Source organism: Odocoileus virginianus, chromosome 1, assembly GCF_023699985.2.
Source record: "Odocoileus virginianus isolate 20LAN1187 ecotype Illinois chromosome 1, Ovbor_1.2, whole genome shotgun sequence".
In the NCBI taxonomy this organism is placed as follows: domain Eukaryota; kingdom Metazoa; phylum Chordata; class Mammalia; order Artiodactyla; family Cervidae; genus Odocoileus; species Odocoileus virginianus.
Window position 1 is genome coordinate 25,298,411 of NC_069674.1, and position 23,188 is coordinate 25,321,598.

The 23,188-nt window shown below is 58.1% G+C and overlaps 2 protein-coding genes across 3 annotated transcripts; one reads left to right on the forward strand and one right to left on the reverse strand.

Moving 5' to 3' along the window:
• Positions 1–1,130: 1,130 nt before the first annotated feature.
• Positions 1,131–17,632, forward strand: IMPDH1 (inosine monophosphate dehydrogenase 1). 2 transcript variants are annotated; one of them, XM_070466075.1, is made up of 16 exons: positions 1,131–1,329; positions 5,422–5,520; positions 7,613–7,661; positions 10,150–10,251; positions 10,391–10,465; positions 10,745–10,951; positions 11,102–11,189; positions 11,987–12,186; positions 12,812–12,902; positions 13,155–13,250; positions 14,291–14,434; positions 14,542–14,686; positions 15,238–15,381; positions 15,517–15,600; positions 16,153–16,169; positions 16,868–17,632. In XM_070466075.1, exons 1-16 carry the CDS (start codon positions 1,160–1,162, stop codon positions 16,966–16,968), a joined length of 1,812 nt encoding a protein of 603 aa, XP_070322176.1. In that variant the 5' UTR covers positions 1,131–1,159; the 3' UTR covers positions 16,969–17,632. The 2 variants fall into 2 exon arrangements, with proteins under 2 accessions (XP_070322176.1, XP_020770551.2); XM_020914892.2 differs by lacking the exon at positions 16,153–16,169 and having other exon boundaries at positions 1,134–1,329.
• On the reverse strand, positions 14,156–22,161 carry LOC139034718 (transmembrane protein 53-like). The gene is made up of 3 exons (XM_070466097.1): positions 21,529–22,161; positions 20,039–20,504; positions 14,156–18,070 (listed from the first exon to the last, which is right to left on the reverse strand). The coding sequence occupies exons 2-3, from the start codon at positions 20,493–20,495 to the stop codon at positions 17,706–17,708; spliced, it is 822 nt and encodes a 273-aa protein (XP_070322198.1). The 5' UTR covers positions 20,496–20,504; positions 21,529–22,161; the 3' UTR covers positions 14,156–17,705.
• Between the last annotated feature and the right edge of the window lie 1,027 nt (positions 22,162–23,188).

The following is a 23,188-nucleotide window of genomic DNA, read 5'->3' on the forward strand; positions in this document are numbered from 1 at the left end:
ATTCAATTTCCTTTGTGAAATTGTTGCTGAAAGTTCTGACCCTTGACTCCGCCTCCTTTAAATGCATCTTAAAAAAAAATTTAAAAAATGCACAGCGTTTACCATTTGCTCCCTCAGGTTGTCATATTTTTGTAAAAATATATTTAATAAAACAGATTTTTTTAAACTGCTTATGTTCTATCTATTCTGTCTCCTTAAAGAAATTGCCTGAGGGGAAGGACGCTTATTTTTCCTTGCCAACTCTGCTAGGTGCTCAATTACTGCTGACAATGATGATAACAATTTTGAAAGAGGCAAAAGTATGCTTTTTAGTCAGTAGATGAACAGAGGTTTGCACACCTGTGTGCTCAGCCCCACTTCCTGGTTATGGGGTACCCCAGGCGAGGGAAAACAAGGTCCTTTTCCTTAAAGAGCCTGCAGTCTTATCTGTTCCTTCCTCAGACAATGACAGGTAAGGGCTAAGGGAAATCTGTATTCCTCCTGTCTAAGAGACTGTTGAACAGGCGAAGGGCTCGGTAGGCAAAGGCATATGGATAATCTCCCAGCCTATCTCGCCCTCCTGGAGGGGGGCATGGCAACCCACTCCAGTATTCTTGCCTGGAGAATCCCCACGGACAGAGGAGCCTTGCGGGGTCCACGGGGTCACAAAGAGCCGGACACGACTGAGCGACTAAGCACATGTCTTGCCCTGTCAAGGTAGGTCTGCGGCTGGCCGGTAGGAGGCGCTTCAAAGGACCGAGCCTCGGTTCGCAAGAAGAGGAATCCACAAAAGACGCGAAGAAAACCCCGGCTGCGCTCTTTTCTATTGATTTTCCCTTAGAAGGGGCCAGGAAAAACTGGAAGGTCCGGACAGCGGGAAAGGGGTGGAGGTCCTCTGCAGTTCAGCTTCCATCTCCCAGCATCCTGTGGCGGATCCGGGGATGGGAGAGACAGGCTGAATTTCGGTAGATGGGCCGGTGGGAAAGTTTTGCCAGCACAGCGGACTCCCTTCCCGGAGCAGACCCGGCCGCAGCACTGGAACCCCGCCCCCGGCGCGCAGGCTCCGCCTCGGCGGCCCCGCCCCTTCCCCGGACCCGACTCGGCTGCACTCACTCCCGAGCGGTGGCCCGGGAGCCTCCAGGCGAAGAGGTTCCCGCCCTCCCCGAGCCGCGGCCTCCGCATGGAGGAGCCGCGGGCTTTGCCAGCGGGGTCGGCGCCGCTCCCGCTGCCTCTGCAGGGAGGCGGAACCGCTGATATTTCGGAGCCCGGAGCCGGGCAGCACCCGGGACACGAGACGGCGGCGCAGCGGTACAGCGCCCGCCTGCTGCAGGCCGGCTACGAGCCCGAGAGGTGACGCCCAGGGCAGAGCGCGCGGGGCGCATCCGGGGCGGGCGCGGTGGCCCTGGGAACCGGGCAGCGCTGCTGGGGAGGGGAAGGACAGGTCCCACCACTCAAGCCCTCTTACCGCCTCAACCTCTAACTTCCTGAAACTGGGGTCAGACACCACGCACCCGGCTTTGGTTGGGGGATGCAGGCGGGCACTCTGGCGACGGCTCAGTGCTGAGTTGCACCCGGGAGCAGGTCGGAAGAAAACGATCCCTAAAATCTTAGCTCGGGGTCTGACCTCAACTACACACCCGATGACGGCTGGTCCAAGTGGCTCCAACTCGGGGGGGTTCAAACCGAACCTGTTGGAGTCCATCTCCAACTTTGCTTACTCCTCCTTAGCTGTCTCCTCCTAGAACTATCTTCAGAGTCTTACTGTCAGGGTGGATGTTCAGACGGATGACCCTCTCAGATCCTGGTGAGGACACCAGCCCCTGCTCCCCCATTCACTGAGGTCTGATGAGACTGCCGGTGCAGCTCACCCTAGGGTCTCTTTAAGATCCAAACCCGGCCCTGTCCTTACCCTGCTGGGGTCTGTAAAGGTCTTTGGAGGAAGAGTGGAGGTGTTGATCTGGGCCCCAGGGGACTGACTGAAAAGGAGACAGTGGCTAATCTCAGGATTGTATCGCAGCTTGAAATGCAACCCACTGTCCTTCCGGTCCAGAGGATTTGGACTTCTTTCTGTGTCCCATCTGTTGGTGCTCAGCAGCTTGGGGAGGTGACCTGGAAGCTGGGTTTTTTTTTTGGGGGGGGGGCGAGAGGGTTGGTGGTCTGGGGGAATTAGCTCTGCCCAGGGGCTGGCAGCTATTATGTAAGAACTTTTAACGGCTTAAGGGGCTGCTGTGTGAAACCTGGCCCCTCCTGCCCCAGAAGGCTGGCTCTCTAGAATTGACTCAGTTTCGAGCACCTGTATCCTTCCTGCCATCCTAGAAACGCAGCTACTGGGTCTCAGGGTCTAGGGCGACAGAGAGAGACATAGAAGGAGAGGGGCCCACAGGGGCTAGAGGGAGGCAGTGCCTCCGTTGGGGGCAGGTGTTGCAAGAGTGTCATTTTGGAACTCAGACCAGGGCCACGCGGGAGCATCCTTTCCGCAGACTGTGCTTCTGCACCTGTGCTATTGCCACCCCCACCAGATTCTGAAGAGCCAGTGTCCCACCTGAGACCCAGCCAGGTGGTGTAGTGAGATTCAAAACCTGCTGGTTAGACCTCCATCTGCCGGCTGTAGTTTAGAAACTGTGGGAGGAGGACAGGGTTCCATCAGAAGTCTAGGTTTGAGGCCAGAGTTATCGCTCCCTGGCTTGAACCTGGGCAAGCTAGGTCCCCTAAACCAGCTCAACAGTGTGAGTGTTAATGCTCCTCCCCGCAACTCCCACAACTCTCCCCTTGGAAGTGTTAAGAGACCTGCCTGGATATGGATGCCTGGCTGGGCACCATTCCCCCTGTGTCAGAGGGAGGGGCTTGATGGGGCTTGGCCTGCTCTCCTGATCCCAGCTGATAGGTGTGGAGCCTCAGGGGACCGCTGGCCCTTCCTCGAGCTGGGGACACCACTGGTTGCCTGGTGTCTCCTCCCTAGGGAGGAAGCAGCTGGGGAAGATCAGGAAGAGGGAGGAGGAAAGCTGAGGGTGGGGGTGGGAGGTGGATTAACAGTCTCTGGAAAAGGACAGCCTAACCCAGGGCTGAGCCCAGCAGCTTAGAGTAATGAGATGCCCGGACACAGGTCAAAGCAGGAGGAGGTGGGGGGCAGCAGAAAGGGAGTGGGGCTGTGAAGTCTGCCATGCTGGGAGGAGGACTCTCCCCACAACTCAGCCTGGTGGCAGCCCTCCTCTCCTTGTTCCGAGTTCGAGGCAAGGGCAAATGTCATACTGAGGTCACCTGAACTGGCAGACCCCAGCTGCTGTCCTGGGCCCCAGCCCTGGGGAAACCCTAGCCATCCATGACCCACGATTCAGGAGACAGTGACGCAGAGCAGACCACAGGGGCAGCCTGTGTGCTGTTCCTGCCATGCCCTTCTAGCTTCATCATTTTGTGGCTAGAAAGGTGCCCAGGACAGCGCTGAATGGCCAGTTGCTTCCTCTAGCCAGGCTCACCGCTCTGCCTCCAGGCAGCTACTAGGAGGTCCTCATGCTGGTGCCCTCAGAATAACCCCCTTCCCCATATGGCTCAGACCCTCTGCAGGAGTCTGTGAGTGCTGAGGGGTCAGGTATACCCTAGGCATTCCTGGCAAGCTGGCCCCAGCCCGCACTCAGCAGAGAACCCCAGCAGGCCTTCCTTCTCAACACCAGAGGGCTTCCAGGGGCCCCCATCAGGAGCCTCCTTCAGACTCCCCAGTTTGAGAGGGAAGCTTGGGAGTCTGTGGCTTTTCTGGTGCCCCTCAGTAAGAAAGAGGGCACAGTGGACATCTGTGAGTCCTCGGCAGCACTCTAGCCTCACGGCCTCATCGCTCTAGCTCTGTGGGAAGCCTCCCCTCCCCTATCACACAGATGGAACAGTCTCTGTTTTCCTGGCAGGGTCCCGGGGAGTCACTGAGGGAGGCTGGGCATCTCAGGGAGTCTCCCTTGGGCCCAGCTGCCACCACACTGGTGAGAGGTAAACAAACCCAGCCTCCAGGGCTGGGGACGGGGAGGACCACAGACAGCCGCCCTGCCAAGGAAAGGACAGGGTCCCTGGCCCACTTTTCCCTCATTTCACCAACAGTGAGCTGTAGGGACTAGAGGAGGATAGAGGGAGGAGAAGGTGGCATTTGGGCCTGGGGCAGGGAAGGGGCTGACATCTGCTTTCTGACTTCTGGTCAGGGAGTAGCATTAGCAGTTCTGGTCACATGAAGGGGAAAGGCTGGCTCCTCCCGTGGGAATCACCTAATCTTACTACCTTCATGTAGAAATCTGGGTATTGCTGGGCATCCAGGGCCACCAAATGTCTGCTTGGGGAAATTCTCAAGACTTCTCTAGCCTCTGTCCTAATTTGTATGTATACTTACTTGCCTAAGCCAGGCCTGTGGTTCTGCCCCACCCCCAGCTTTCCACCATGCTACCCTCCAAATAAAAGCAAACTTTGCTTTGGGGCTAAACCTCCCTGGTATCCACACTACTTTCTGAGCTGGGGATAATACAGGATGTCAGATTGAAGCATTAGATCAGGAACCAGGGGTAGTACCTGTCCCCAACCTCTCCTGAACTGTAGGTTTTGCCTCTGTAAAGCAGGGGTGGGGGGAGGACACCTAATAATTGGCAATTAGTAGATTGTAGAGAAAATGTGATCATTTATGAAAAATGCCTTGTAGACGGCAGAGGGCTCCAAAGCCACCCAAAGGTCAGGGATTGTTATTGTTCAGATGCCTTACCCCTAGGAATGATGCCCAGTTGTGGGGAGCAGGTGGGGGTGCACTGCAGAGAGAGTATACAACCTCAGACTCCAGTATGTTGGGCAGCTGTCGGCCCAAACCAGTTCCTCAGGGCTCTGGGCCCTGATTCGAGTCTGAGCCTTAGTCTTGGGGAAGATAAACCGTGTGAGAGGTTACCCTGGGACTAGGCAGCAGGGCCCCAGGGAGACTCGTGCCCTCGGGGTCGGTGGCCTGGGTGGCCCGGGATGCTGGCCCGGCTGGAGGCGCTGCGGGGAACCCAAGAGGCGGGACTTGGAGCGGCGGAGGGGGCGTGTCCCGGCCTGGCTCCGCCTCCTCCGCCGGTGAAGACACACGCCCTCCGCCGCCCCGGTCCCCAGCGGCCGCTGTGCCATTGCGGGCGGCCCTGGGCGTGCGCGCGGCTGCGGCGGCGGCGGCTGGGCTGGGCTCCGCGGGGCTCTTTGTGCTGCTGGGGGCGGAGGCGGCGGGCTCCTGAGGGAGGGGCGGGAGGAGCGGAGGTGCGGGGGAGGGCGGCTCCCCGGGCCCGCCCCGCCGCTGCCGCAGCCCCCGCCCCCGGCCCGCCCTGCCCGCGGCGGCAGCGTGGCCGTGGTGCGGCGTCAGCAGCAGCATCAGCAGCAGCCTCGGCGGCGGCAGCAGCAACAGCGGCGGCGGGGCGGCCCGCGCGGGTGTTTATGTCGGGTCGCGGTGTCTCCTGGCAGCATGGCGGACTACCTGATCAGCGGCGGCACCGGTTACGTGCCCGAGGACGGGCTCACTGCGCAGCAGCTGTTCGCCAACGCCGACGGCCTCACCTACAAGTAAGCGCTGGGGGCCTCAGCCCCACCTGGGCGCGCGCACTAACGCGCCGCGATCCTCCTAGGCCCCGGCCCTGCACGTGCGCCGCTCGCTCCTGGGTGACGCCCGCGTCCCCGGCCCGATTCGAGCCACTTGGGCAGCGGCGGGAGCTAACGGGGAGGGGTGGGCGGGTGCGGGCAGGGCCGGGCCAAGGAAGGAACGCGGCCGGCGCCGAGAGCAGACGGACGGACGTGGCACAGCGACATCGCGGCCCTCGGTGCCATGCCCCGTTTCTGCCTAGATCCGGGTCCGGCCTGCCCCCTTCCTCTTCCCTCGGGGCATCTTGGCCGCAAGAAGGGGGCATTGGGGGCGTGTGGGAACACGAGATGTGAGAGTTCTGGAGACTTTTCCCAGACCTTGGTCCAGGACACTCTCTCTCTCCCAGCGTCACCACGAGGGCAGGAGTCGGTGCAGGGGGTGGGGGTGGGCGGGGGAGGGGTGCTCAGGCAGCTGCTTGGGTGTTGCCCCCAGGAGATGCCCAGCTGGGCAGTTGGAATGGCACTTTTTTTCCACCCTCCAGTCCAGCCCTCTTTCCACGTGTGCCCCTGCCTGCGTCCAAGTTAGTACTGGTGTTCCCCACTTGGCTGGAGTATTCTTTGACGATCACCCACCCAAGCCCTCCCCACCCAGGATTTTTGAAGAAGACAAGACCATTTGCCTCTGGCTTAGTGTGTTTTTCCATGGGCCCTGGGCCAGTTGTCCTGCTGGCTGCAGGCCTGGTGCTAGCTCTTCTCTTGGCTGCAGGACTGTGTCCATGCCAGGAAAGAGCATCAGGGCCTGGGACTAGGGTGGAGCAGGGATGCTCTGAGCCAAGAGCATCCTTGCCTTGTCCCCTGCTAGCTCCTGCCTTTGCCTGTAAGCACTCCTGCCTGGCAGGCCGTTTCCCTGGACACCAGGATACCCAGTCACTCCTAAGGAGTGTTTCCTCTTGTCTGTGTAGCTGAGATGTGGGCCAGGCAAGGGATATGCATTTCTTCTGCCTCTAAGTGAGCCACAGAGGCCTCTTCACTGTACAGAAGGGCTGCCAGGGGACATGGGCAGTTAAGATTATTTCTTTGGTGGTCTTTGATGAAGTGGGGATAGAGTATATATATTTTTCCATGGTGTCTCGCAGGAACACTTCCCAGGGAGTCGTTCTACACCCTGGGGCAAATTAAAGACCCCACCCATCCCTTCCACCCTGTAGTTTTTCCTTCCTGCCCTGGGGTGCCTGCTGCTTTGCTTAGTCCAGTTGGGAGTGTTCCTGAACACCCTGAGACGTTTACTTTTGGGCGTGTCTGTCAAGGCCCTGAGATTGCAGGCCTCTCAGGGCTCCTGGGCTGTGACCCTGTGCTTTGCGGCATCCAGGCAGGCCTGTACCCCTCTTCTGGGGATTGCTGGGACCATGGCCCAGGTTGGTGTTGGCCACTGCCAGGCTTTGGCTGGGCCTCCTGTGTTGTGTCCCCTTCCTCTCGTTTCCCATCCCAGGCTGTGTCCATTGGTTGCTCCAGTCCAACTGGGCAGAGCGTTAGGGATGCCTGCTCTATTGGCATGCACCCCGTGCTCAGCCCCCTGGGGTCCCTTGGTGCCGTTCTGAGCCCTGTGTGACTCAGCAGCCCCGGCACTGGGCTGAGCAGCTTGCCCTGTGCTGTGTGGTGTTCATGCTGGGCGGCGCTCCTACGCTGTTCTCAGGTGCATTCTGTGTTTATTTATCATCTCCCAGTCTCCAAGACTGAGAAGTTTTCAAGGGCAGGCCCCATATCTGCTGTGTGCAGCCTTATGGGAATGTCTGGGTCCCTTGATGAACTCTGAGCCCTAAAGGCAATGGGTGTTTGGGGCCAGCTGCCCTGGTGGCAACCGGGACCGCAGTTTGTGCCACATTTGGCTCTAGCTCCCTGGGCTGAGGTTGACAAGATACTAGCAGGGGGCAGGAGGGTGGCTCAGTCCTGAACAGGTCACAGGGTTCAGATACTCTGCTCCTCTCCCCACCCACACACTGCTTCCCCTGGCTTGGCAGGCCCTGCCCCTTTCAGGGACCCCTCTTCACCCAGTAACGCTCACTTCCTTTCTTCACAGCGACTTCCTGATTCTCCCAGGATTCATAGACTTCACAGCTGATGAAGTGGTGAGTGAAGGGCAGAGGGGCTGTGTGTATGGTGTAGGACGCTGATCTCTGGCTCAGGGGTGTGGGAGAGAGATTTTTCTGGGAAAGGCGGTGGATGTAGCCATTTGTGCTGTGGGCAGTGGATTATGCCTGATGGGTTAGAGACAGGGATACAGTGGGATCCTGAAAGGTGGGTCTGGTCTGGGCCCTGCAGTAAAGTTTAGAACCAGGGAGGGTGTGGGGGTGGATGTAGGTGTGGCTGCTTTATTACTTACTGAATTTCCTCTGAAGTGCTAAGCAAAGATATCCTAGAAGCCAGTAAAATTATGGAGACTTTGGAAGAGGTGGACAGACTTGTTTGTGGGTCCATGACTTAGAAGAACTGGCGAGAGGATCTGAAGAAGTTGGATTGTGGTCTAAGACACGGAAACAGTGCTTCTCCTAACCAGCGGGGCTCAGGAATAAACTGAGTGAATGACCAATATCCTTTATACTATTAACATACGACAACCCAAATTTCCCTGGTGGCGCAGTGGATGAGAATCTGCATGCTAATGCAGGAGACACAGGTTCGATTATTGGTCCGGGAAGATTCCATACGCCTCAGAGCAACTAAGCCCGTGCACCACGACTGCTAAACCAGCGAGCCACAGCTACTGAGGCTGTGCACCTAAACCCTGTGCTCCGCAACAAGAAAAGCCACCGAAATGAGAAGCCCTCACACCACAGCGCAGAGTAGCCCCTGCTCACCACAACTAGAGAAAGCCCATGTGTAGCAAGGAAGACCCAGCACAGCCAAAAAAAGTTTTTTTAAATAATAAAATTAAAAAACATGCAACAACATTATAGGAGCCAAGAAGCTAAATGCTAATGGGTGTTAGTCATTTCATGGAAAAGTTATCCTATGATGAATTAGTACGCATTTTAAAAAAAGTTTTTCTGTTGCTGTTATCATTAATATTTATTCAGGTTTGATTCTTATGGAACACCAGAGGGCCTGAGTGTGCCCAGATCTTTTATAGGTTGGGGAAGCTCATATCCAGCTTGTGTAGTCAGTGGTGACCCAGACAGATTGTTAAGGGGACATTAGGACTATTCTGGATATTCCCTTTGTGATAGCAACCTGGAAGCCTGCTTGGTTTGGCTGTTCAGTTTCACAAAGTGAAAGTGAGCGGCCTGGCCTTGTGCTGGTGCTTCCCTGGTGGCTGAGATGGTAAAGAATGCCTGCAATGCAGAAGTCATAGGTCCAATCCCTGAGTCGGGAAGATCCCCTGGAGAAGGGAATGGCAACCCCCTCCAGTGCTCTTGCTTAGAGAATCCCTATGGACAGAGGGTCCTGGTTGGCCACAGTCCATGGGGTCGCAAAGATCTGGACACAGCTGAGCGACTAACAGTTGACTTTGTCCCAGATCCTGGGCAGAGTGCAAGGAAAAGAGGGATGGAAGAAGCCCACTGGCCATCAAGGGTCTCCTTCCTTTGGTCTACGTCAGGAGGCTGTGGCTCTTCTGCGCTAGGATAAGCGAGGAGAAGGGGGAGTTTTCTAGACTGCGGGGCCGAGGTTATCGGCCCGGCTCTGGGAATAGACTGTAGGGGTCTTTGAGTCTCCAGAAAGTTACGTAGCAAAGTCTGTGTCTGGGGGTTTAGGGGGCTAGGATCCGTAACTCTTAGCCTGAATCTCGGAGGAGTCTATGCTCCGACCTGATCTACTGCTCACGGGCAGATGCTTCCTGAATACTCTTGCCATCTTGACCTCTCCTTTGAGCTGTGGACAGGTAGTCACCTTCTCCCCTGGGTGGGCTGCCTAATAGACTCCTTCCCTTGCCTCCCTCTCACCAGGCCCCAGAATCTCCCACCTGGACCCGTCAGCAGCCTCCCTAGTGGTGTCTCTGTCTAGACCTTGTCACCCAGAATCCACATTGCAGCCTGAGCGACCTCTTTAAAACATGAATCAGATCGTGTCTTTCTTCTGCTTGTGGTCCTCCAGTGGCTTCTCATCGCAAAGTCAAATCCAAGCTCCTCTTCGAGGCTTTCAAGGCTACACATCCTTGCCCCCCTTCTCTGCCCATCTCTCTCCCTTTCCTCTGCCCTGCTAGCTTTTTCTTCCTTAAATGCACCACAGGAGAACTGGAATCAGAGACAGGGGTTCACACACAGTTCCCTCAGCCTGGAAAAACAGACTCCTGGACTTCTACTTAACTAGTTTCCCTTTGTCACCCCCTCAAGAAAGAGGTTTTTCCCACCACCACATTCTTCCTCCAGTGGTCACTTTGCCTCTTGCTTTTCTTTGGAGCCTTCATCCCAACTGGAGTCATCTTGGATATGTTTTGTGTGTGTCATTTTTCTTTCCAAGTAGAAGGTAAGCTCCAGAGGAGGTAGCAGAGACCTCATTCGCTTTGCTCACTGCTGTATCCCCAGGGCCTCTCCCGGTGCCAGGTACATGCAGGAGCTCAGTAAGTGTTTGTTGAATGAATGATAAAACTTTTCACGTAGACCGTGTCTCCATCCTCAGGACCTGACTTCAGCCCTGACTCGGAAGATCACATTGAAGACGCCACTCATCTCATCCCCCATGGACACTGTGACAGAGGCTGACATGGCCATTGCAATGGCTGTGAGTTGGGCACGTGGGTGGGGGCCGGGAGGACTTAGCAGGGTGGGCCGGACGTCAGGAGGAACTGCAGTCAGAGGTGGGGTTGGCAGAGTGAGAACGATTGGCCCCTGACTCTAACTGTACTTCCCTTCTACCCCAGCTGATGGGCGGTATCGGTTTCATTCACCACAACTGCACTCCAGAGTTCCAGGCCAATGAGGTGCGGAAGGTCAAGGCAAGTACCAGGCCCATTCCCAGGAAGAAGATGCCTTCTGGTGGTCCCCTGCCTCACGGACCCTCACCCCTCCCCAAACCCCCATTGCCAGCTCTGTGGGCCCATGTGCTCCCTGACTGATTCCTGTGGGGTCTTGTCTGGCCTTCCAGTGAGGGCACAGGGCTCAATTCTCATTTCCCCACTGGCTTCTTGCCCCAGTACATTCTGTCCCCTGTGGCCAGACTGTACACCATCTCCAGCTTTCTTCCAGCCTTTTCCTTCCCCTGTCTCTCTCCTCAGAAATTTGAACAGGGCTTCATCACGGACCCAGTGGTGCTAAGCCCCTCGCACACTGTGGGCGATGTGCTGGAGGCCAAGATCCGGCATGGCTTCTCAGGCATCCCCATCACTGAGACGGGCACCATGGGCAGCAAGCTGGTGGGCATCGTCACCTCCCGAGACATCGACTTTCTCGCTGAGAAGGACCACACCACCCTTCTCAGTGAGGTACCTGTGGGGCAGGGAGGGCGTGGCTGGGGCAGAGAGGACCCCAGATCTGGGGCCTCAGGCTGGTGCCTGTGACCAGGGACCAGAGGGAGGCCTGGCTCCCTTCTCTCTCACCTGCCAACCTGCAGGCAAATGTTCCTGGCCCCACAGGTGATGACCCCGCGGAATGAGCTGGTGGTGGCTCCGGCGGGTGTGACATTGAAAGAGGCAAATGAGATCCTGCAGCGCAGCAAGAAAGGTACCAGGGAGCAGTTGGGAAATGCACCCCCTTCCCACCAGAGCCCCCTGTTGCTTCACAGCTTTGCAGGTTGTCCCTGCAACCAGGCTGGGCCTTGGGGAAGGTCTGAATAACCTCAGACTGGAGCTTGATATCCGAGGTCTCTTTCCTGGTTTAGGAAATCCCATCCCTTATTTGGCGTCTTCACAGTATGGTTCTCAAAATAACTAGTTCTGTGAAACACTCATCATGAAGAAAGGGCAGTGTGGTCCTAGAAAGTCGGAAAATGCTTCTGTGTCCCCATCTTGCATAAGGAATTACTTTATCAAGGGCTCTGAGAGGTCCTAGAGTTAAAGTCATTTGACAGTGGGGCAGTTGACATACTATTCATTAGGTCCCTACGGGAGCCACTGGGAAATGCCCCCGTGGCCCAGGCTGGATTGTCTTCAGGGGTGGCAGTGGGCAGGACACGTGTTCCTCCCTGCAGGAGAGCCTCACGTTTGTGCCCTGGCTAGGAGGTTTCGACCACTGTGGCCTGTGGCCCAGCAGGTGAAGGGCTGCCAGTGCGCAGGAGCTGCCCACGGAGCCCGGCCTCGCCACAGGGCAGGAAGAGCTCCAGGAACCGGGTTTCTTTGCTTCCTGTTCGCTGGGCAGAGGGCCAGGTCCCTAGGAACACTTCCTGGGTGGTTGCTGCCACCTAGTGGTGGCTTTGGGTACTGCAGGGTAATGTCTGGCCTGGTCCCCTTTCATCCTCACTACCCATCTTACCCGACCTCCAGAAGCCTGCTCCTTCATCTCACTCCTGCGTTCCTTGTCAGGGAAGCTGCCCATTGTCAATGATCGAGACGAGTTAGTAGCCATCATTGCCCGCACTGACCTGAAGAAGAACCGGGACTACCCCCTGGCCTCCAAGGATTCCCACAAGCAGCTGCTGTGCGGGGCGGCTGTGGGCACCCGTGAGGATGACAAATACCGCCTGGACCTGCTCACCCAGGCGGGCGCTGATGTCATAGTGCTGGTAGGGGCACTGCCCTGGAGAAGGGGTGGTTCAGTAGAATCTGCACTTATGAAGAGCCAGCTTCACCTCTAATTAAGCCCAGTGTCAGAACTGGGAGGGTCACTGGGACTCTGACAGCTTAGAACAAACTGAGGACCCCCTGGGGGCTCTCTGCACTTACATAACTTGACCCTGATGTTTATCGTGCTCATTGAGTGCAATGGCTGACCAGGCGCTGCACTAAGAACTTTATGTAGGTGAACTCAGTTAATCCTCATTGATGTACAGTCACCAAGCCCATTTGTCAGGTGGGGAAACTGAGGTTCAAGAGGTTAAGTAATTTAGTTAGTTGGTGGGAACAGAATATGACCCCAGGTCCCATCTCTTTGCTGTGAGGACCGGTCCATATCGTGGGTATGAAGGGGCTTTGTCTGCCCTGCAACTATCCATGAGTGGTGCTTACCCTTTGCGGGGAAGGCAGGACCCTTTGAGAATCTGCTGAGAATTGTCTAGTGACTGCCCAGAAAAAGAGGTGCATTCTCATAGAGCTTTCATCGGTTTGTCCACTCAGAACCCCCGAAACCCCCCTCCCTCAGTGAGGGTCCTAAGCTTCCACCCCTCAGCTTTCCTGGTCCCCTTCCCACAGGACTCATCCCAAGGGAACTCCGTGTATCAGATTGCCATGGTACACTACATTAAGCAGAAGTACCCCCACCTCCAGGTGATTGGGGGGAATGGTGAGTGCAGGGTCCCTGCTCACATCCTGGCCCGCGCCCCCTCCCCGTGTAACCTCTCTGTATCATTTGGCATCCCCTGGTGGTGGCATTGCTCCTGGCATGGGAGGCGGGGGGCTGCAGAAATGGGCTTTGGTCACAGTAGGTGGGAGGTGTGGGGGGTGGGTATGGACTGGGGTCCCAGGACGCCCTTGGGCAGGGCAGAGGCAACGCATCCTGACACTCTTCTTGCCCTCTGACTGCCGCTCTCCCCAGTGGTGACAGCAGCTCAGGCCAAGAACCTGATTGACGCTGGTGTAGACGGGCTGCGTGTGGGCATGGGCTGTGGCTCCATCTGCATCACCCAGGAAGGTGAGTGTCAGGAGGAGCCTGAGTGGCTGCACTTCGAATGCCCCCCAGCTCTTATCAGGCCCTGGGGCCTCACTCTCCTGCCACAAGTGCGTGCAGAGCGCTCGCTCAGTCAGGCCCCTTCCTGGGGTTCAGAAGTGACCCAGGCTCAGACTGACTGTTTAGCCCCCTGACTTGCGGGAAGACAGGTATCTGAGGAGGTGACCGTGAGTTTTTGGTGTGTATCAGTTTGCTTCTCAGATTCTGGTCTAGGAAGCCCAATTGGCAGGCCCAGGACTGGGATATTTGGTCCCTCTAGTGAGGGTTATGTCTCCCAAATGCTGCTCAACCTGTTTGGTCTTTAAGCCTCTGCTTTTAACTGCCTGGGCTTCCCTGGTGGCTCAGATGGTTAAGAATCCACCTGCAATGTGGGAGACCAGGGTTCCATCCCAGTTTGGGAAGATCCCTGGAGGTGGACAAGGCAACCCACTCCATTCCACCTCTGTATTAGCTGACCTCTGAGGTGAGATGTAGGCTTTTTCTATAAATTAAGATATGTTAATTGAGCACCTGCTGTGTGTCAGGCGTTGTTCTAAATCTTGGGGATGCGAAAAGAACAAAACAGGTACAGGCAGAGGAGACTTCTTTTCTCCTTTATCTAGCCTTGCATCCATTCCCTAGATACAGGCCAGTTTCTTAGAATTCTCACTGAGAAATCGAATACTTAAGACCCTTGGACAATGAAGCTTAAAGAAATGCAAACCAATATCCCAAAGGAGGCTGTGAGTACCTAACCCTAGTAATGGTGAAGGGGAAGCTAGTGTGTGGAGAGAGGTGAGGCTGAGATCAGTACTGATGCAGCCGCTGGCATCCCCATAGGGCTTTTGTAGGTGAGGAGGTCCAGGTTCCTGGAATGACATTTATCCTAGTGCTATTGTTATTTTTATTCACCACGTGAATATCCAGAGCAGTCCTTTTTCCCAAGTGGAGGTTGGGCACCAGGAGTGAGGGGCCTGTAATTGGCCCCCGTTGCTGTTGACACCTGTCTCGTGTACCGTCCCCAGTGATGGCCTGTGGTCGGCCCCAGGGCACTGCCGTGTACAAGGTGGCTGAGTATGCCCGGCGCTTTGGGGTCCCAGTCATAGCCGACGGCGGCATCCAGACCGTGGGGCACGTGGTCAAGGCGCTGGCCCTTGGAGCCTCCACAGGTGAGGGGGCGGGTCCGCTGGGGATGGGGCAGGCCTGCAAGGGGTGGTCAGAGGGCCCGGGGGCTAGAGACACTGACCCACCCCCCCACCCCCCCCGACCGCCGCAGTGATGATGGGCTCCCTGCTCGCGGCTACCACGGAGGCCCCCGGCGAATACTTCTTCTCGGATGGTGTGAGACTCAAGAAGTACCGCGGCATGGGCTCTCTGGACGCCATGGAGAAGAGCAGCAGCAGCCAGAAACGCTACTTCAGGTGCATGCCCGCCCCACCCCCTCCCCGGCCTTGGGCCAGCACATCAGCTTCCAGTCCTTCAGGTCCGCACATACCTTCTGACTTCCCACAGTGGCTCCCAGTCTCCGTATTACAGCTCTGGAAACCGAGGCACAGGGCAACGAGTCGCAGGCCCGAGACAGTGCCGGGGCCGCCTGACTAGGAACGCACGCTTATTTATGCTGTAGCACAGAGAGTAGCAGCTTTAGAGGTCGTTCTGGGGCTTCCCAGGGGGCGCTGGTGGTAAAGAACACACCTGCCAATGCAGGAGACATAAGCAACACAGGTTCGATCCCTGGGTTGGGAAGATCTCCTGGAGGCCACAGCAACCCACTCCAGCATTCTTGCCTGGAGAATTCCGTGCACAGAGGAGCCTGGAGGGCTACAGTCCATGGGGTCACACAGAGTCGGACACAACTGAAGGACTGAGCATGCCTGCTGGCTAGTAGCCCCTCTGCCAGTACCCTCGAGAGGTGGAGTGGGGTCCCCTGAGCCCTGGGCAGTGGGGCTCAGTCTCCCCGCCCTCCATGCAGCGAGGGAGACAAGGTGAAGATCGCGCAGGGCGTCTCGGGCTCCATCCAGGACAAAGGCTCCATTCAGAAGTTCGTGCCCTACCTCATAGCGGGCATCCAGCACGGCTGCCAGGACATTGGGGCCCGGAGCCTGTCTGTCCTGCGGTAAGTGCGGCAGCTCGCGGGCCACAGGTGGGAGGCTAGTGGGAGGCTCCTGGCCCCCTCCCTCGCTTCCTTTCTCTGTCTCGATCTCTCCTTCCTGCTTGCTGCCCCTGACCGGCACCATCTCCCTGCTGGCAGGTCCATGATGTACTCAGGAGAGCTCAAGTTTGAGAAGCGGACCATGTCGGCCCAGATCGAGGGTGGTGTCCACGGCCTGCACTCGTAAGTGCGGAGGCCTCCTGGCCCTGGCTGGCTGGCCCTGGGTCAGGCAGGCGGAGCCGTGGTTTAGCGGCTGAGCCGAGGTTTCAGGGACGGAGGCTGCGGCAGGGTGGCCCCAGCACCCTCTCCTTTGGTGCCTGGCCCACCCTGGAACCCCGCCCTTTAGCCCCCCATGCAGGCAGGCCCTCCCCTCCCCTCGGGTGTCTCATCCCCCTACCCCGATCCGGGCACGGGAGATGTGACCACTTGCCCCTCCCGGCTTCCCAGCCCTTGCTTGCTCAGAAGCTTGGTGGCTGGTCGCAGGGCTGGCAGTGCTGGGCTCTCGCTGGTGGTGGCACCCAGCAGGCAGGTGGAGGCTGGGGGCGCAAGCCCTTGGTAGGGAGAAGGGTAGAGAGACCGATGCCAGGGCCAGCGCTGGGGCGACCGTGGGTGGGGGTAGCGCTAGTTGGCAGCAGTAGTTGCAGGCATGCAGCCCCGCCCTGATCAAGAGGGCCTGTCCCCCCAGGCAGAGGCAGGCATCTAACCTGTGTCTCTTTCTGCCCCATCCTCCCGTAGCTATACCTTTCTGCCGTGTAAGTAACTGCGCTGCCCGCGGCCAAGCGTAGAGTAGAGCAGGGGGCAGTCTGGGTGGGGCCTGGGCTCGGGTGGGTGGCGTTGGGCTGGGGGCGGAGCTGGGGTGTCATCATGGGACTTGGACCCTAGGACTAGCATCGTGGTGGGGGCAGCTGGCCTTGGCCTTCCCTGCAGGGGAAACATCCCCTCCTGGGGTGCAGAGAGGCGTCCCTGACCACAGGCCGGAGGCTGGCCTGTCTGGGACTGGACCCAGTGACCACAGGGGGCTCAGGCCACTGTGCCTGCAGGGGTGGGTGGAGACGTGAGCGGCAGAGCCCGGGCTTGGCCTGACCTCACCCTGTGAGGATAGGCCGTCCTGTCCTGAGCCACCTCCACCCCGGCCCTGAGGACAGACCCTCCACCAGCTGCGGCCCGAGGAGCATGGCTGTCTCTGGGCCTGGCTTGGCTCTTCCGGGAGCCTTGGCCTGAAGTGGATGAACAGAGGCACTGGGCTTGCTTCCCGTCCCTTCCCACACCCCACTCCCATCCCCTCCACCGTGGCTGAGGGGCAGGGGCTTCAGCAGCAGCTCACTGCCTCCCCTGAGAGCCTGGGGGCCACCTGGCAGCCCAGGGCCAGCCTGGGCAAGGGGCTCTGGGAAGGCGGGGCGCGCTTCCCGCTCGCCCACTCTGGGTTTTCGCTCTGCCTTTGTGCCCGCAGTTACGAGAAGCGGCTGTACTGAGGACGGCGCAGGCGGCCGAGGCAGCGGAGGGGGCGTGCCCCAGGGCCCCGCTTCCGGCGCAGCCTCCCTTCGTAACTGAGCAGTCCACAGACTTGCACTACTGGTTCCCCGGCTCCTTTTCCAGGGAGAGAGGCGGGGTGGGCCCTGGGTGTCCACGGCCCTTCCCTGGGCCTCCCCCCGCCCCCGCCCCCCCGCAGAGTCAGGACTGCTCCCGGGCTGGCCTGCCCTGGGAATCCTCCCAGGTCCCCCGTTCTTCAGCCCCCCTGAGCCCAGCCAGCCTGGACTCTCAGGCCCTGCGCCTGCCTCAGGTCTTTCTCGCTGCAGCCTGCTCCGGCCCGGCTCCCACCCCTGGGACCAGTGGCCCCTCCTGGCTTCTCCTTTAGGGCACCCCCACCCCCCCCCACCCCCACCGCAGAAATGGTGCTCTCCTGGCCTGCCTCCGGCCCCTTCCCAGGCTGCTGCGCCCTCAGCCGTGGGGCGCTAGTGGGCTCCTGATCCAGGCCGGAGGGAGGTCTCTGCCCCCTTCCCCTGGCCGGGACTCCCCAGCCCTGCCCCTCAGGCCGCCTGTCCCTGGCTCTGGGGAGGAGGCTGCCCACCATTCTCGACTGGCCCCCATCCCTCGGTGTACCATCCCCGACTTCTCCTCTCAGCTGCAGTCGAAGGCTTTAACTTTGCACACTTTGGGGGCCACAGTCGCGTCATTGTATGTTAAAATAATCTGAATAAATCAAGAGGTTTCAGTGCTTCTGCTGTCCTGTCTCTGTCCCCTGGACTGCTGGCCCGCATCCCAGCGGGGAGCCGGAGCCCAGAGCGCCGTCAGAGCCGGGCTTCGGGGGCCGCCAGGCCGAGCCCCCCCAGGAAGGTGACGAGGGTGCTGCTATACTCCAGGGGGTGCTGGCGCAGGTGGGCGGCATGGCGCGAGGTCGCCCAGGCCTGCACCCACACCGGCATGCCCAGCCGCTGCCAGGCAGCCAGCAGCTCCTGCAGGCGGGCACTGTCGCAGAGGGGATCGTCCAGGCTGTAGAAGACAAGCGTCGGGGGTCTGACCGGTGGCTGCCAGAATGCAGCCACTGCAGCCTCGTAATGCCGAATGGTGCAGCTGGGATACAGGTGGAAGTAGAACATGGCTGTGGCCCTGACCACTGGGCCCAGGGCCTGCGGCTTCATCAGCTGAGACACACCTGTGGGTTCCAGGAGGAGGGGGTTAGCACCTGTTGTCATAGGCAGCTCAGGCCCCGCCTCCTGGGAGTGGGGGACAGCACTGACACATGGACTGCTGAGGATCCCTAGAGCTTGGGGTCCTGGGACAGAAACATTGCCTTCTCTGCCTTTGTTGTAGTTGGTCAGTGGGCACCCAGCTGTCCCGCCTGGTACAGACACTATTCTGGGCAGAGGCAAGGAAGGTGGCCTGGGAATGCTCTAGTGGCAGGAAGGAGCAGAGGGCAGAAGGCCCTAGTTGTGAGTAGTGGAGAGCTGGAAACAGCCCCATGACTGCCAGGCCGGGGTGGCCTTAGCCCACACTTGGCCTGCTGGTCCCTGCCCTCTCCCAGGCCATTCCCAAAAGAGCCATGTGGTCAGGAGCCAGCCTTTCTCTCTGGTATTTTCCAGCTTTGTGACATCTTCAGGAATGAGAAGGAAAGATCTAAGTGGTAGGATTGTTGGGTGGGTTCAGAATTGGTTCAACAACTGCTTCTGGAGTTGTTGCAAAGTGACTGGGTCATTGAGAGTCCCCTGAGGCCTTATGCCCTGGATTCTGTGGCCGTAGTGAGCACCTTGGAGTCTGAGGTGACCTGGCTGGGTGGGAGAAGGAAATCCAGATACCCAGGGATGGTAAAAGGGGGATGGACCAGAACAGGGCCATGGACCTGGCCCTGTCTGACACAGGACCGTGTCTCACAGTTTGTCTTGCCCATTGCTTGACAAAAACCATACAGGGAGCAGTTTGACCAGCAATCGAAATGGAAAAGATCTAAGGGTTTTTAGAAAAATGCCAAGTCACTCTGCATCAAGGGTGAATTCTCCTTTTGAACTAGACCTAACTGGTCAATTAGAACTGACCCATGGGATGGTTTTGTTGTTTAGTTGTTAAAATGAAAGTGTTAGTCGCTCAGTCATGTCCAACTCTTTGTGATCCTATGAACTGTAGCCCACCAGGCTCCTCTGTCCATGGAATTCTCCAGGCAAGAATACTGGAGTGTGTAGCCAATCCCTTACTCCAGGGGATCTTCCCAACCTACCGGATCAGACCCAAGTATTCCACATTATAGGCAGATTCTTTACTAAATTGTGTCCAACTCTTTTGTGAGCAGTTACTTTGTTACTTGAGGTATGCTAGTTACTTTGGTCCTTCTAGAGAAAGTTAGAGCACTGTGGTCCTGAAACTATGCTGTGGATCAGAAACCACCTAGATCTAGAGTTCAGAGTCCCAGGCTCATGGAAGTAGAATTCAGCACCAGGTGATTCTGATACTCACCAGTTTCAGAATCACTGTTTTAGAGGAAACCTGTGCACCCAGTCACAGTTGGCTCTTGAACACTGCAGATTTTAGGGTGCTGACTCTCCACGAGGTTGAAACTCAGAGGTAACTTTATAGTCGGGCCTCCGTATCTGCAATTCCACATCTGAGAATTCAACCAACCTCAGATTGTAGTGCTATAATACATATTTACTGAAAAAAATCCCCATATAATGGACCTGCATAGCAGTTAAAACCCCTGTTGTTCATGGGTCAACTGTACATGATTGCTGAGACTCTTTCCAAAGCTTGTGTCCCAAGAAAAGAATTTCAAAAGGCACCACACCTATCTCATGGTCCCAATGTGGGGATTATGTGAGTATGTATGGAAAGTTACAGGTGCTTAGTAAATTAGCCCTAGTAGAGACTGGAGATAAAGGCGTGCCAGGCTGGACCCAGGCAGCACGTTCACTCTGGGTTGTATTTTCAGCCACAGTGGGGAAGGCCCAGGTGGGACAAGACGACTGATGCTCCAGGTAGGAAGATCACATCAGGTGGGACGGTCAGAGACCCAAGACGCCTCTGGGACACTTAGATCACAGGCCCATTGCTCTGCAGACCTGCCCATGCACCTGGAGTCCTTCCTGGCTTGTGTGGCCCAGGTGCCTCCTCACCCTCGGCCCAGCACACTCACCCAGCGCCATGCGGTCCAGGCTGCCCACCACCAGGCTGTCGAAAATATGGCCCCTCAGGCGCTGGGCCACGCCGCCGTGGTGCCCCAGGTCCCGGCCCATGAGCAGGAGCATCTGTGCAAAGGTGTAGCCGCCCAGGGAGAGCGCGTGCACCACCAGTGGGCGGCTGGCCAGGGCCCCAGACCCCCGCAGCAGCGCCAGCACCTGGGCAGCCCACCTCAGGCCCCGGCGCGGGCACAGAAAGTGGCTCAGCGAGCTCTCCACGGCCAGCACGTCGAAGCCGCGGGCCAGGTACAGCTGCAGGTACTGGCCCTGGGCAGCCGGCCTCGCCCCCAGCCAAGGCAGGAACAGGAGCAGTGGGCGGGGCCCTGGGGAACCCGCGGGGCCAGGCCTGGAGTACAGGTGGATGGAGCGGGAGAACCGGGTCACCGTCACATCGGCGGGGAGCAGCGGGGCCATGGCCGCACCCTGGAGGACAGAGGGAGGAGGAGTGGTAGGTGGGCCTCCACTCGCCCCGCGTTTCCCCCACACACATCCGCTCTCAGATGGCTGTGGCTGGGATTAGCTCTCGGAGGGCCCTTTAAGCTTCTGTGGTTCTAATACCCATCCGGGAGCTGGGTAGTTTGCCTGGAGAGGAGGGGCCAATACCCCAGCTGCCCTCAATCTCTCTCTCAATCTCTCCCCCACCCCTGCCAGCCAACTCTCCTCATACCCAGGAGTTGGGTCTGGAGAGGAGGAGGGGCCAGCCATGGGGGTCGGGGGAAAGGCAGCATCTCCCTTGACTCTTCAGAAGAGCTTTGGATCCCCACCCCTGCCTCTCTGCCTCTCTGCTTTACACACACACCATTTGGAGGTTGAGGGGCCAAGTCTATCCACCCCAGTGCACTCCCAGCAGCCCTTCTGCTGTCAGCTGAGGGGAGTTTGGAGTCAGAGGGTAGTACCAGAGTCAAAGCATGCAGGCCCCCCTACCCCGTAGCCTCTCCCGGGCCCCAGCTCCCCCACTCCGCTCCCCATACCTACTATCCTCAGGGCAGCACCCCTCACCTACAGGATGCGGACTCACCTCTGTCATTCTCCTTTCCCTTTCCTGTCACTCAGCTCCAGAGGGAAGGTGGGAGGGATTGGGACCTGGGAGACCTTTGTCCCCAACCTCCCGCTCCACCCCACCACCCTTAAGCCCACTGGCAACATGAGCTTCTGGGCTGGGAGCCAGGGTGTCTGGCTCACAAGTCAGCAACATCCCCAGCCCAGATAAAAGCCTGGGAGGAGGCATGTGGGTTGCAAGGTGCACTATTCCCCTGGGACAGGTAGGTAGCGACCAGCCTTTCCTTCTGGAAGTGCCTCCGCCTCAATTTTTCTGCTTGTGATCCTAGCCAGGGAAACAGGAGCCATCCACAGGCACCCCAACAGCCTCCTGTCTTTAGATCACCCCCCCACCCCCTCCACTCAGCAGCGGCTCCACCTCACCCTTCACCTTTCAGGGCAGGCTGACCTCGGGATGGCCGGGCACAGGGGCTGTCCTGGACAGGAATCCGACTCAGGAGACCTGGTCTCTCACGGAAGAGGGATTTCTTCTTCTCTGCTCTTCTGCGCTGCACCGAGGATTCCCTCTGAAGCAGGGTGATCGGAGGCTCCACGGTGGGGGGGTGGGGGGTGGGGTTGGTCTGACATGCCGTCAAGGTAGGTAGGCAGGTTCTCCCCAGGGAAGAAAAGGGGAGTCGGCACTAGAGCTTCCCGGGCTGAGCGGCTGGCAAGGAGGAGGGAGCCAGGAGGGGACGTTGCATAAGGACCTAGCTGTGACCTCGCACGTCATTCTCCCACCCCGTGTTAACCTCTTCCTCCCCACCCCGCCGCTGCTCTCGGTGGGAAGCGAAAGAATGAGAAGCAAAACGTGTGTCTGCCCTGCGGAGTCAGAGCTTCAGGAAGTCAGTTAAGGGGAGGGGTTCCCTTCGGACCCCGCACCGCCGGGAGTCCTGCTCCTCGGTCCTCGTCGTCCTCCGGGAAGGACACTGCTCCTTTCACTGCTCCTCGTGGTTCACAGTGCTTCCAGCTCCTTTCCGTTCTTCTGGGCTCTGGGAAAACCTAGGAACAAGAAGTAGGAAGGACTTTTCACGGTGGAGATGCGGGGGCGAGAAGAGGGGCGGGGCAGAGGGTGTTCCCTGCCGAGGGATGCGGGGACTCCCGCGTGTGGGTGCTTTAGGAGCAGTGGGGCACAGTATCCAGCAGGTGGCACCAGAATCCATCGACCTGCTGGACTCCAGGGAACCAGAGTGGGGCAGTTTCCTGGGCGACGGACAGCCTTTCTGAAAGCCCTGCCCTTGGCAACCGTCCCCTGGTTGTCCGTGTCCGTAGTAAAAATTTGGTTTCTGAAGGACAGGCTGGGGGTAAAATAATCTAATCTCAGAAAGGAGAGAGGCTGGCTGAGGACGGGAGAGGACTCTGAAAGACCCACTCTCTGTAGTCATTTATTGCTAAGGATGGGTCACTGCAGCAGGTGCATCCTACCGTTAGCTATACTGTAAGGCACTCACACGTATCCCTGTGTTGTGGATGGGGAGAATGAGGCTCAGAGAGACAAAGTGTCTTGCCCAGGTCACCAGTGATGAGAGGTGTGCCCAGTTAGGAAGCTGGGCCTGCCTGGATGACACTTCCCTTCCACTACACCTCCTGGTCCCATGTAAAGGGTCCAACCCCACAAGAGAAGCTGGCTGTGGGCCGTGCTTCTGGGGCCCAGACCTTTGGGAGACCAGGAGAGAGCAGTGAAGAGAAGTCCACCCCTTCCAGCCCAGCTGTTCTTGCCTGGCGTGGGTGAGGTCCCTCTCTATTCAGGGCTCCATCATCATGTAGGGGTCTCCCCTCTGTCAGAGGACCGCACAGTTGGGAGGGGAGGGGATTTAGGGTTTCTTGGGGGTTATGTGAACCCTCTAGGGAAACCAAAGACAGGTGAGCTCTCTAAGCAGGACACAAAGCTGGAGCCCAGGACTCTTCTGGGGAGAAGAATCAGGAAAGGACGCTTCAGCAGCTGTGCAGAGGAGAAAAACAACTTCTGCTGGGTCAAAGGACAGAGACTGGGGGACTTCCCTTGTGGTCCAGTGACTAAGACTCTAAGCTCCCATTGCAGGTTCAACCCATGGTCAGGGAACTAGATCCCA

Bases quoted from the DNA above. Each gene is read 5' to 3' on its own strand.
- IMPDH1 (XM_070466075.1), top strand. From the start codon at position 1,160: ATGGAGGAGCCGCGGGCTTTGCCAGCGGGGTCGGCGCCGCTCCCGCTG. The intron at 7,662-10,149 runs GTGAGTGAAGGG...CTCCATCCTCAG, and splicing joins ACTTCACAGCTGATGAAGTG to GACCTGACTTCAGCCCTGAC. The intron at 11,190-11,986 runs GTACCAGGGAGC...GTTCCTTGTCAG, and splicing joins CCTGCAGCGCAGCAAGAAAG to GGAAGCTGCCCATTGTCAAT.
- LOC139034718 (XM_070466097.1), bottom strand. From the start codon at position 20,495: ATGGCCCCGCTGCTCCCCGCCGATGTGACGGTGACCCGGTTCTCCCGC. The intron at 18,071-20,038 runs GTGAGTGTGCTG...TGGAACCCACAG, and splicing joins CCTGGACCGCATGGCGCTGG to GTGTGTCTCAGCTGATGAAG.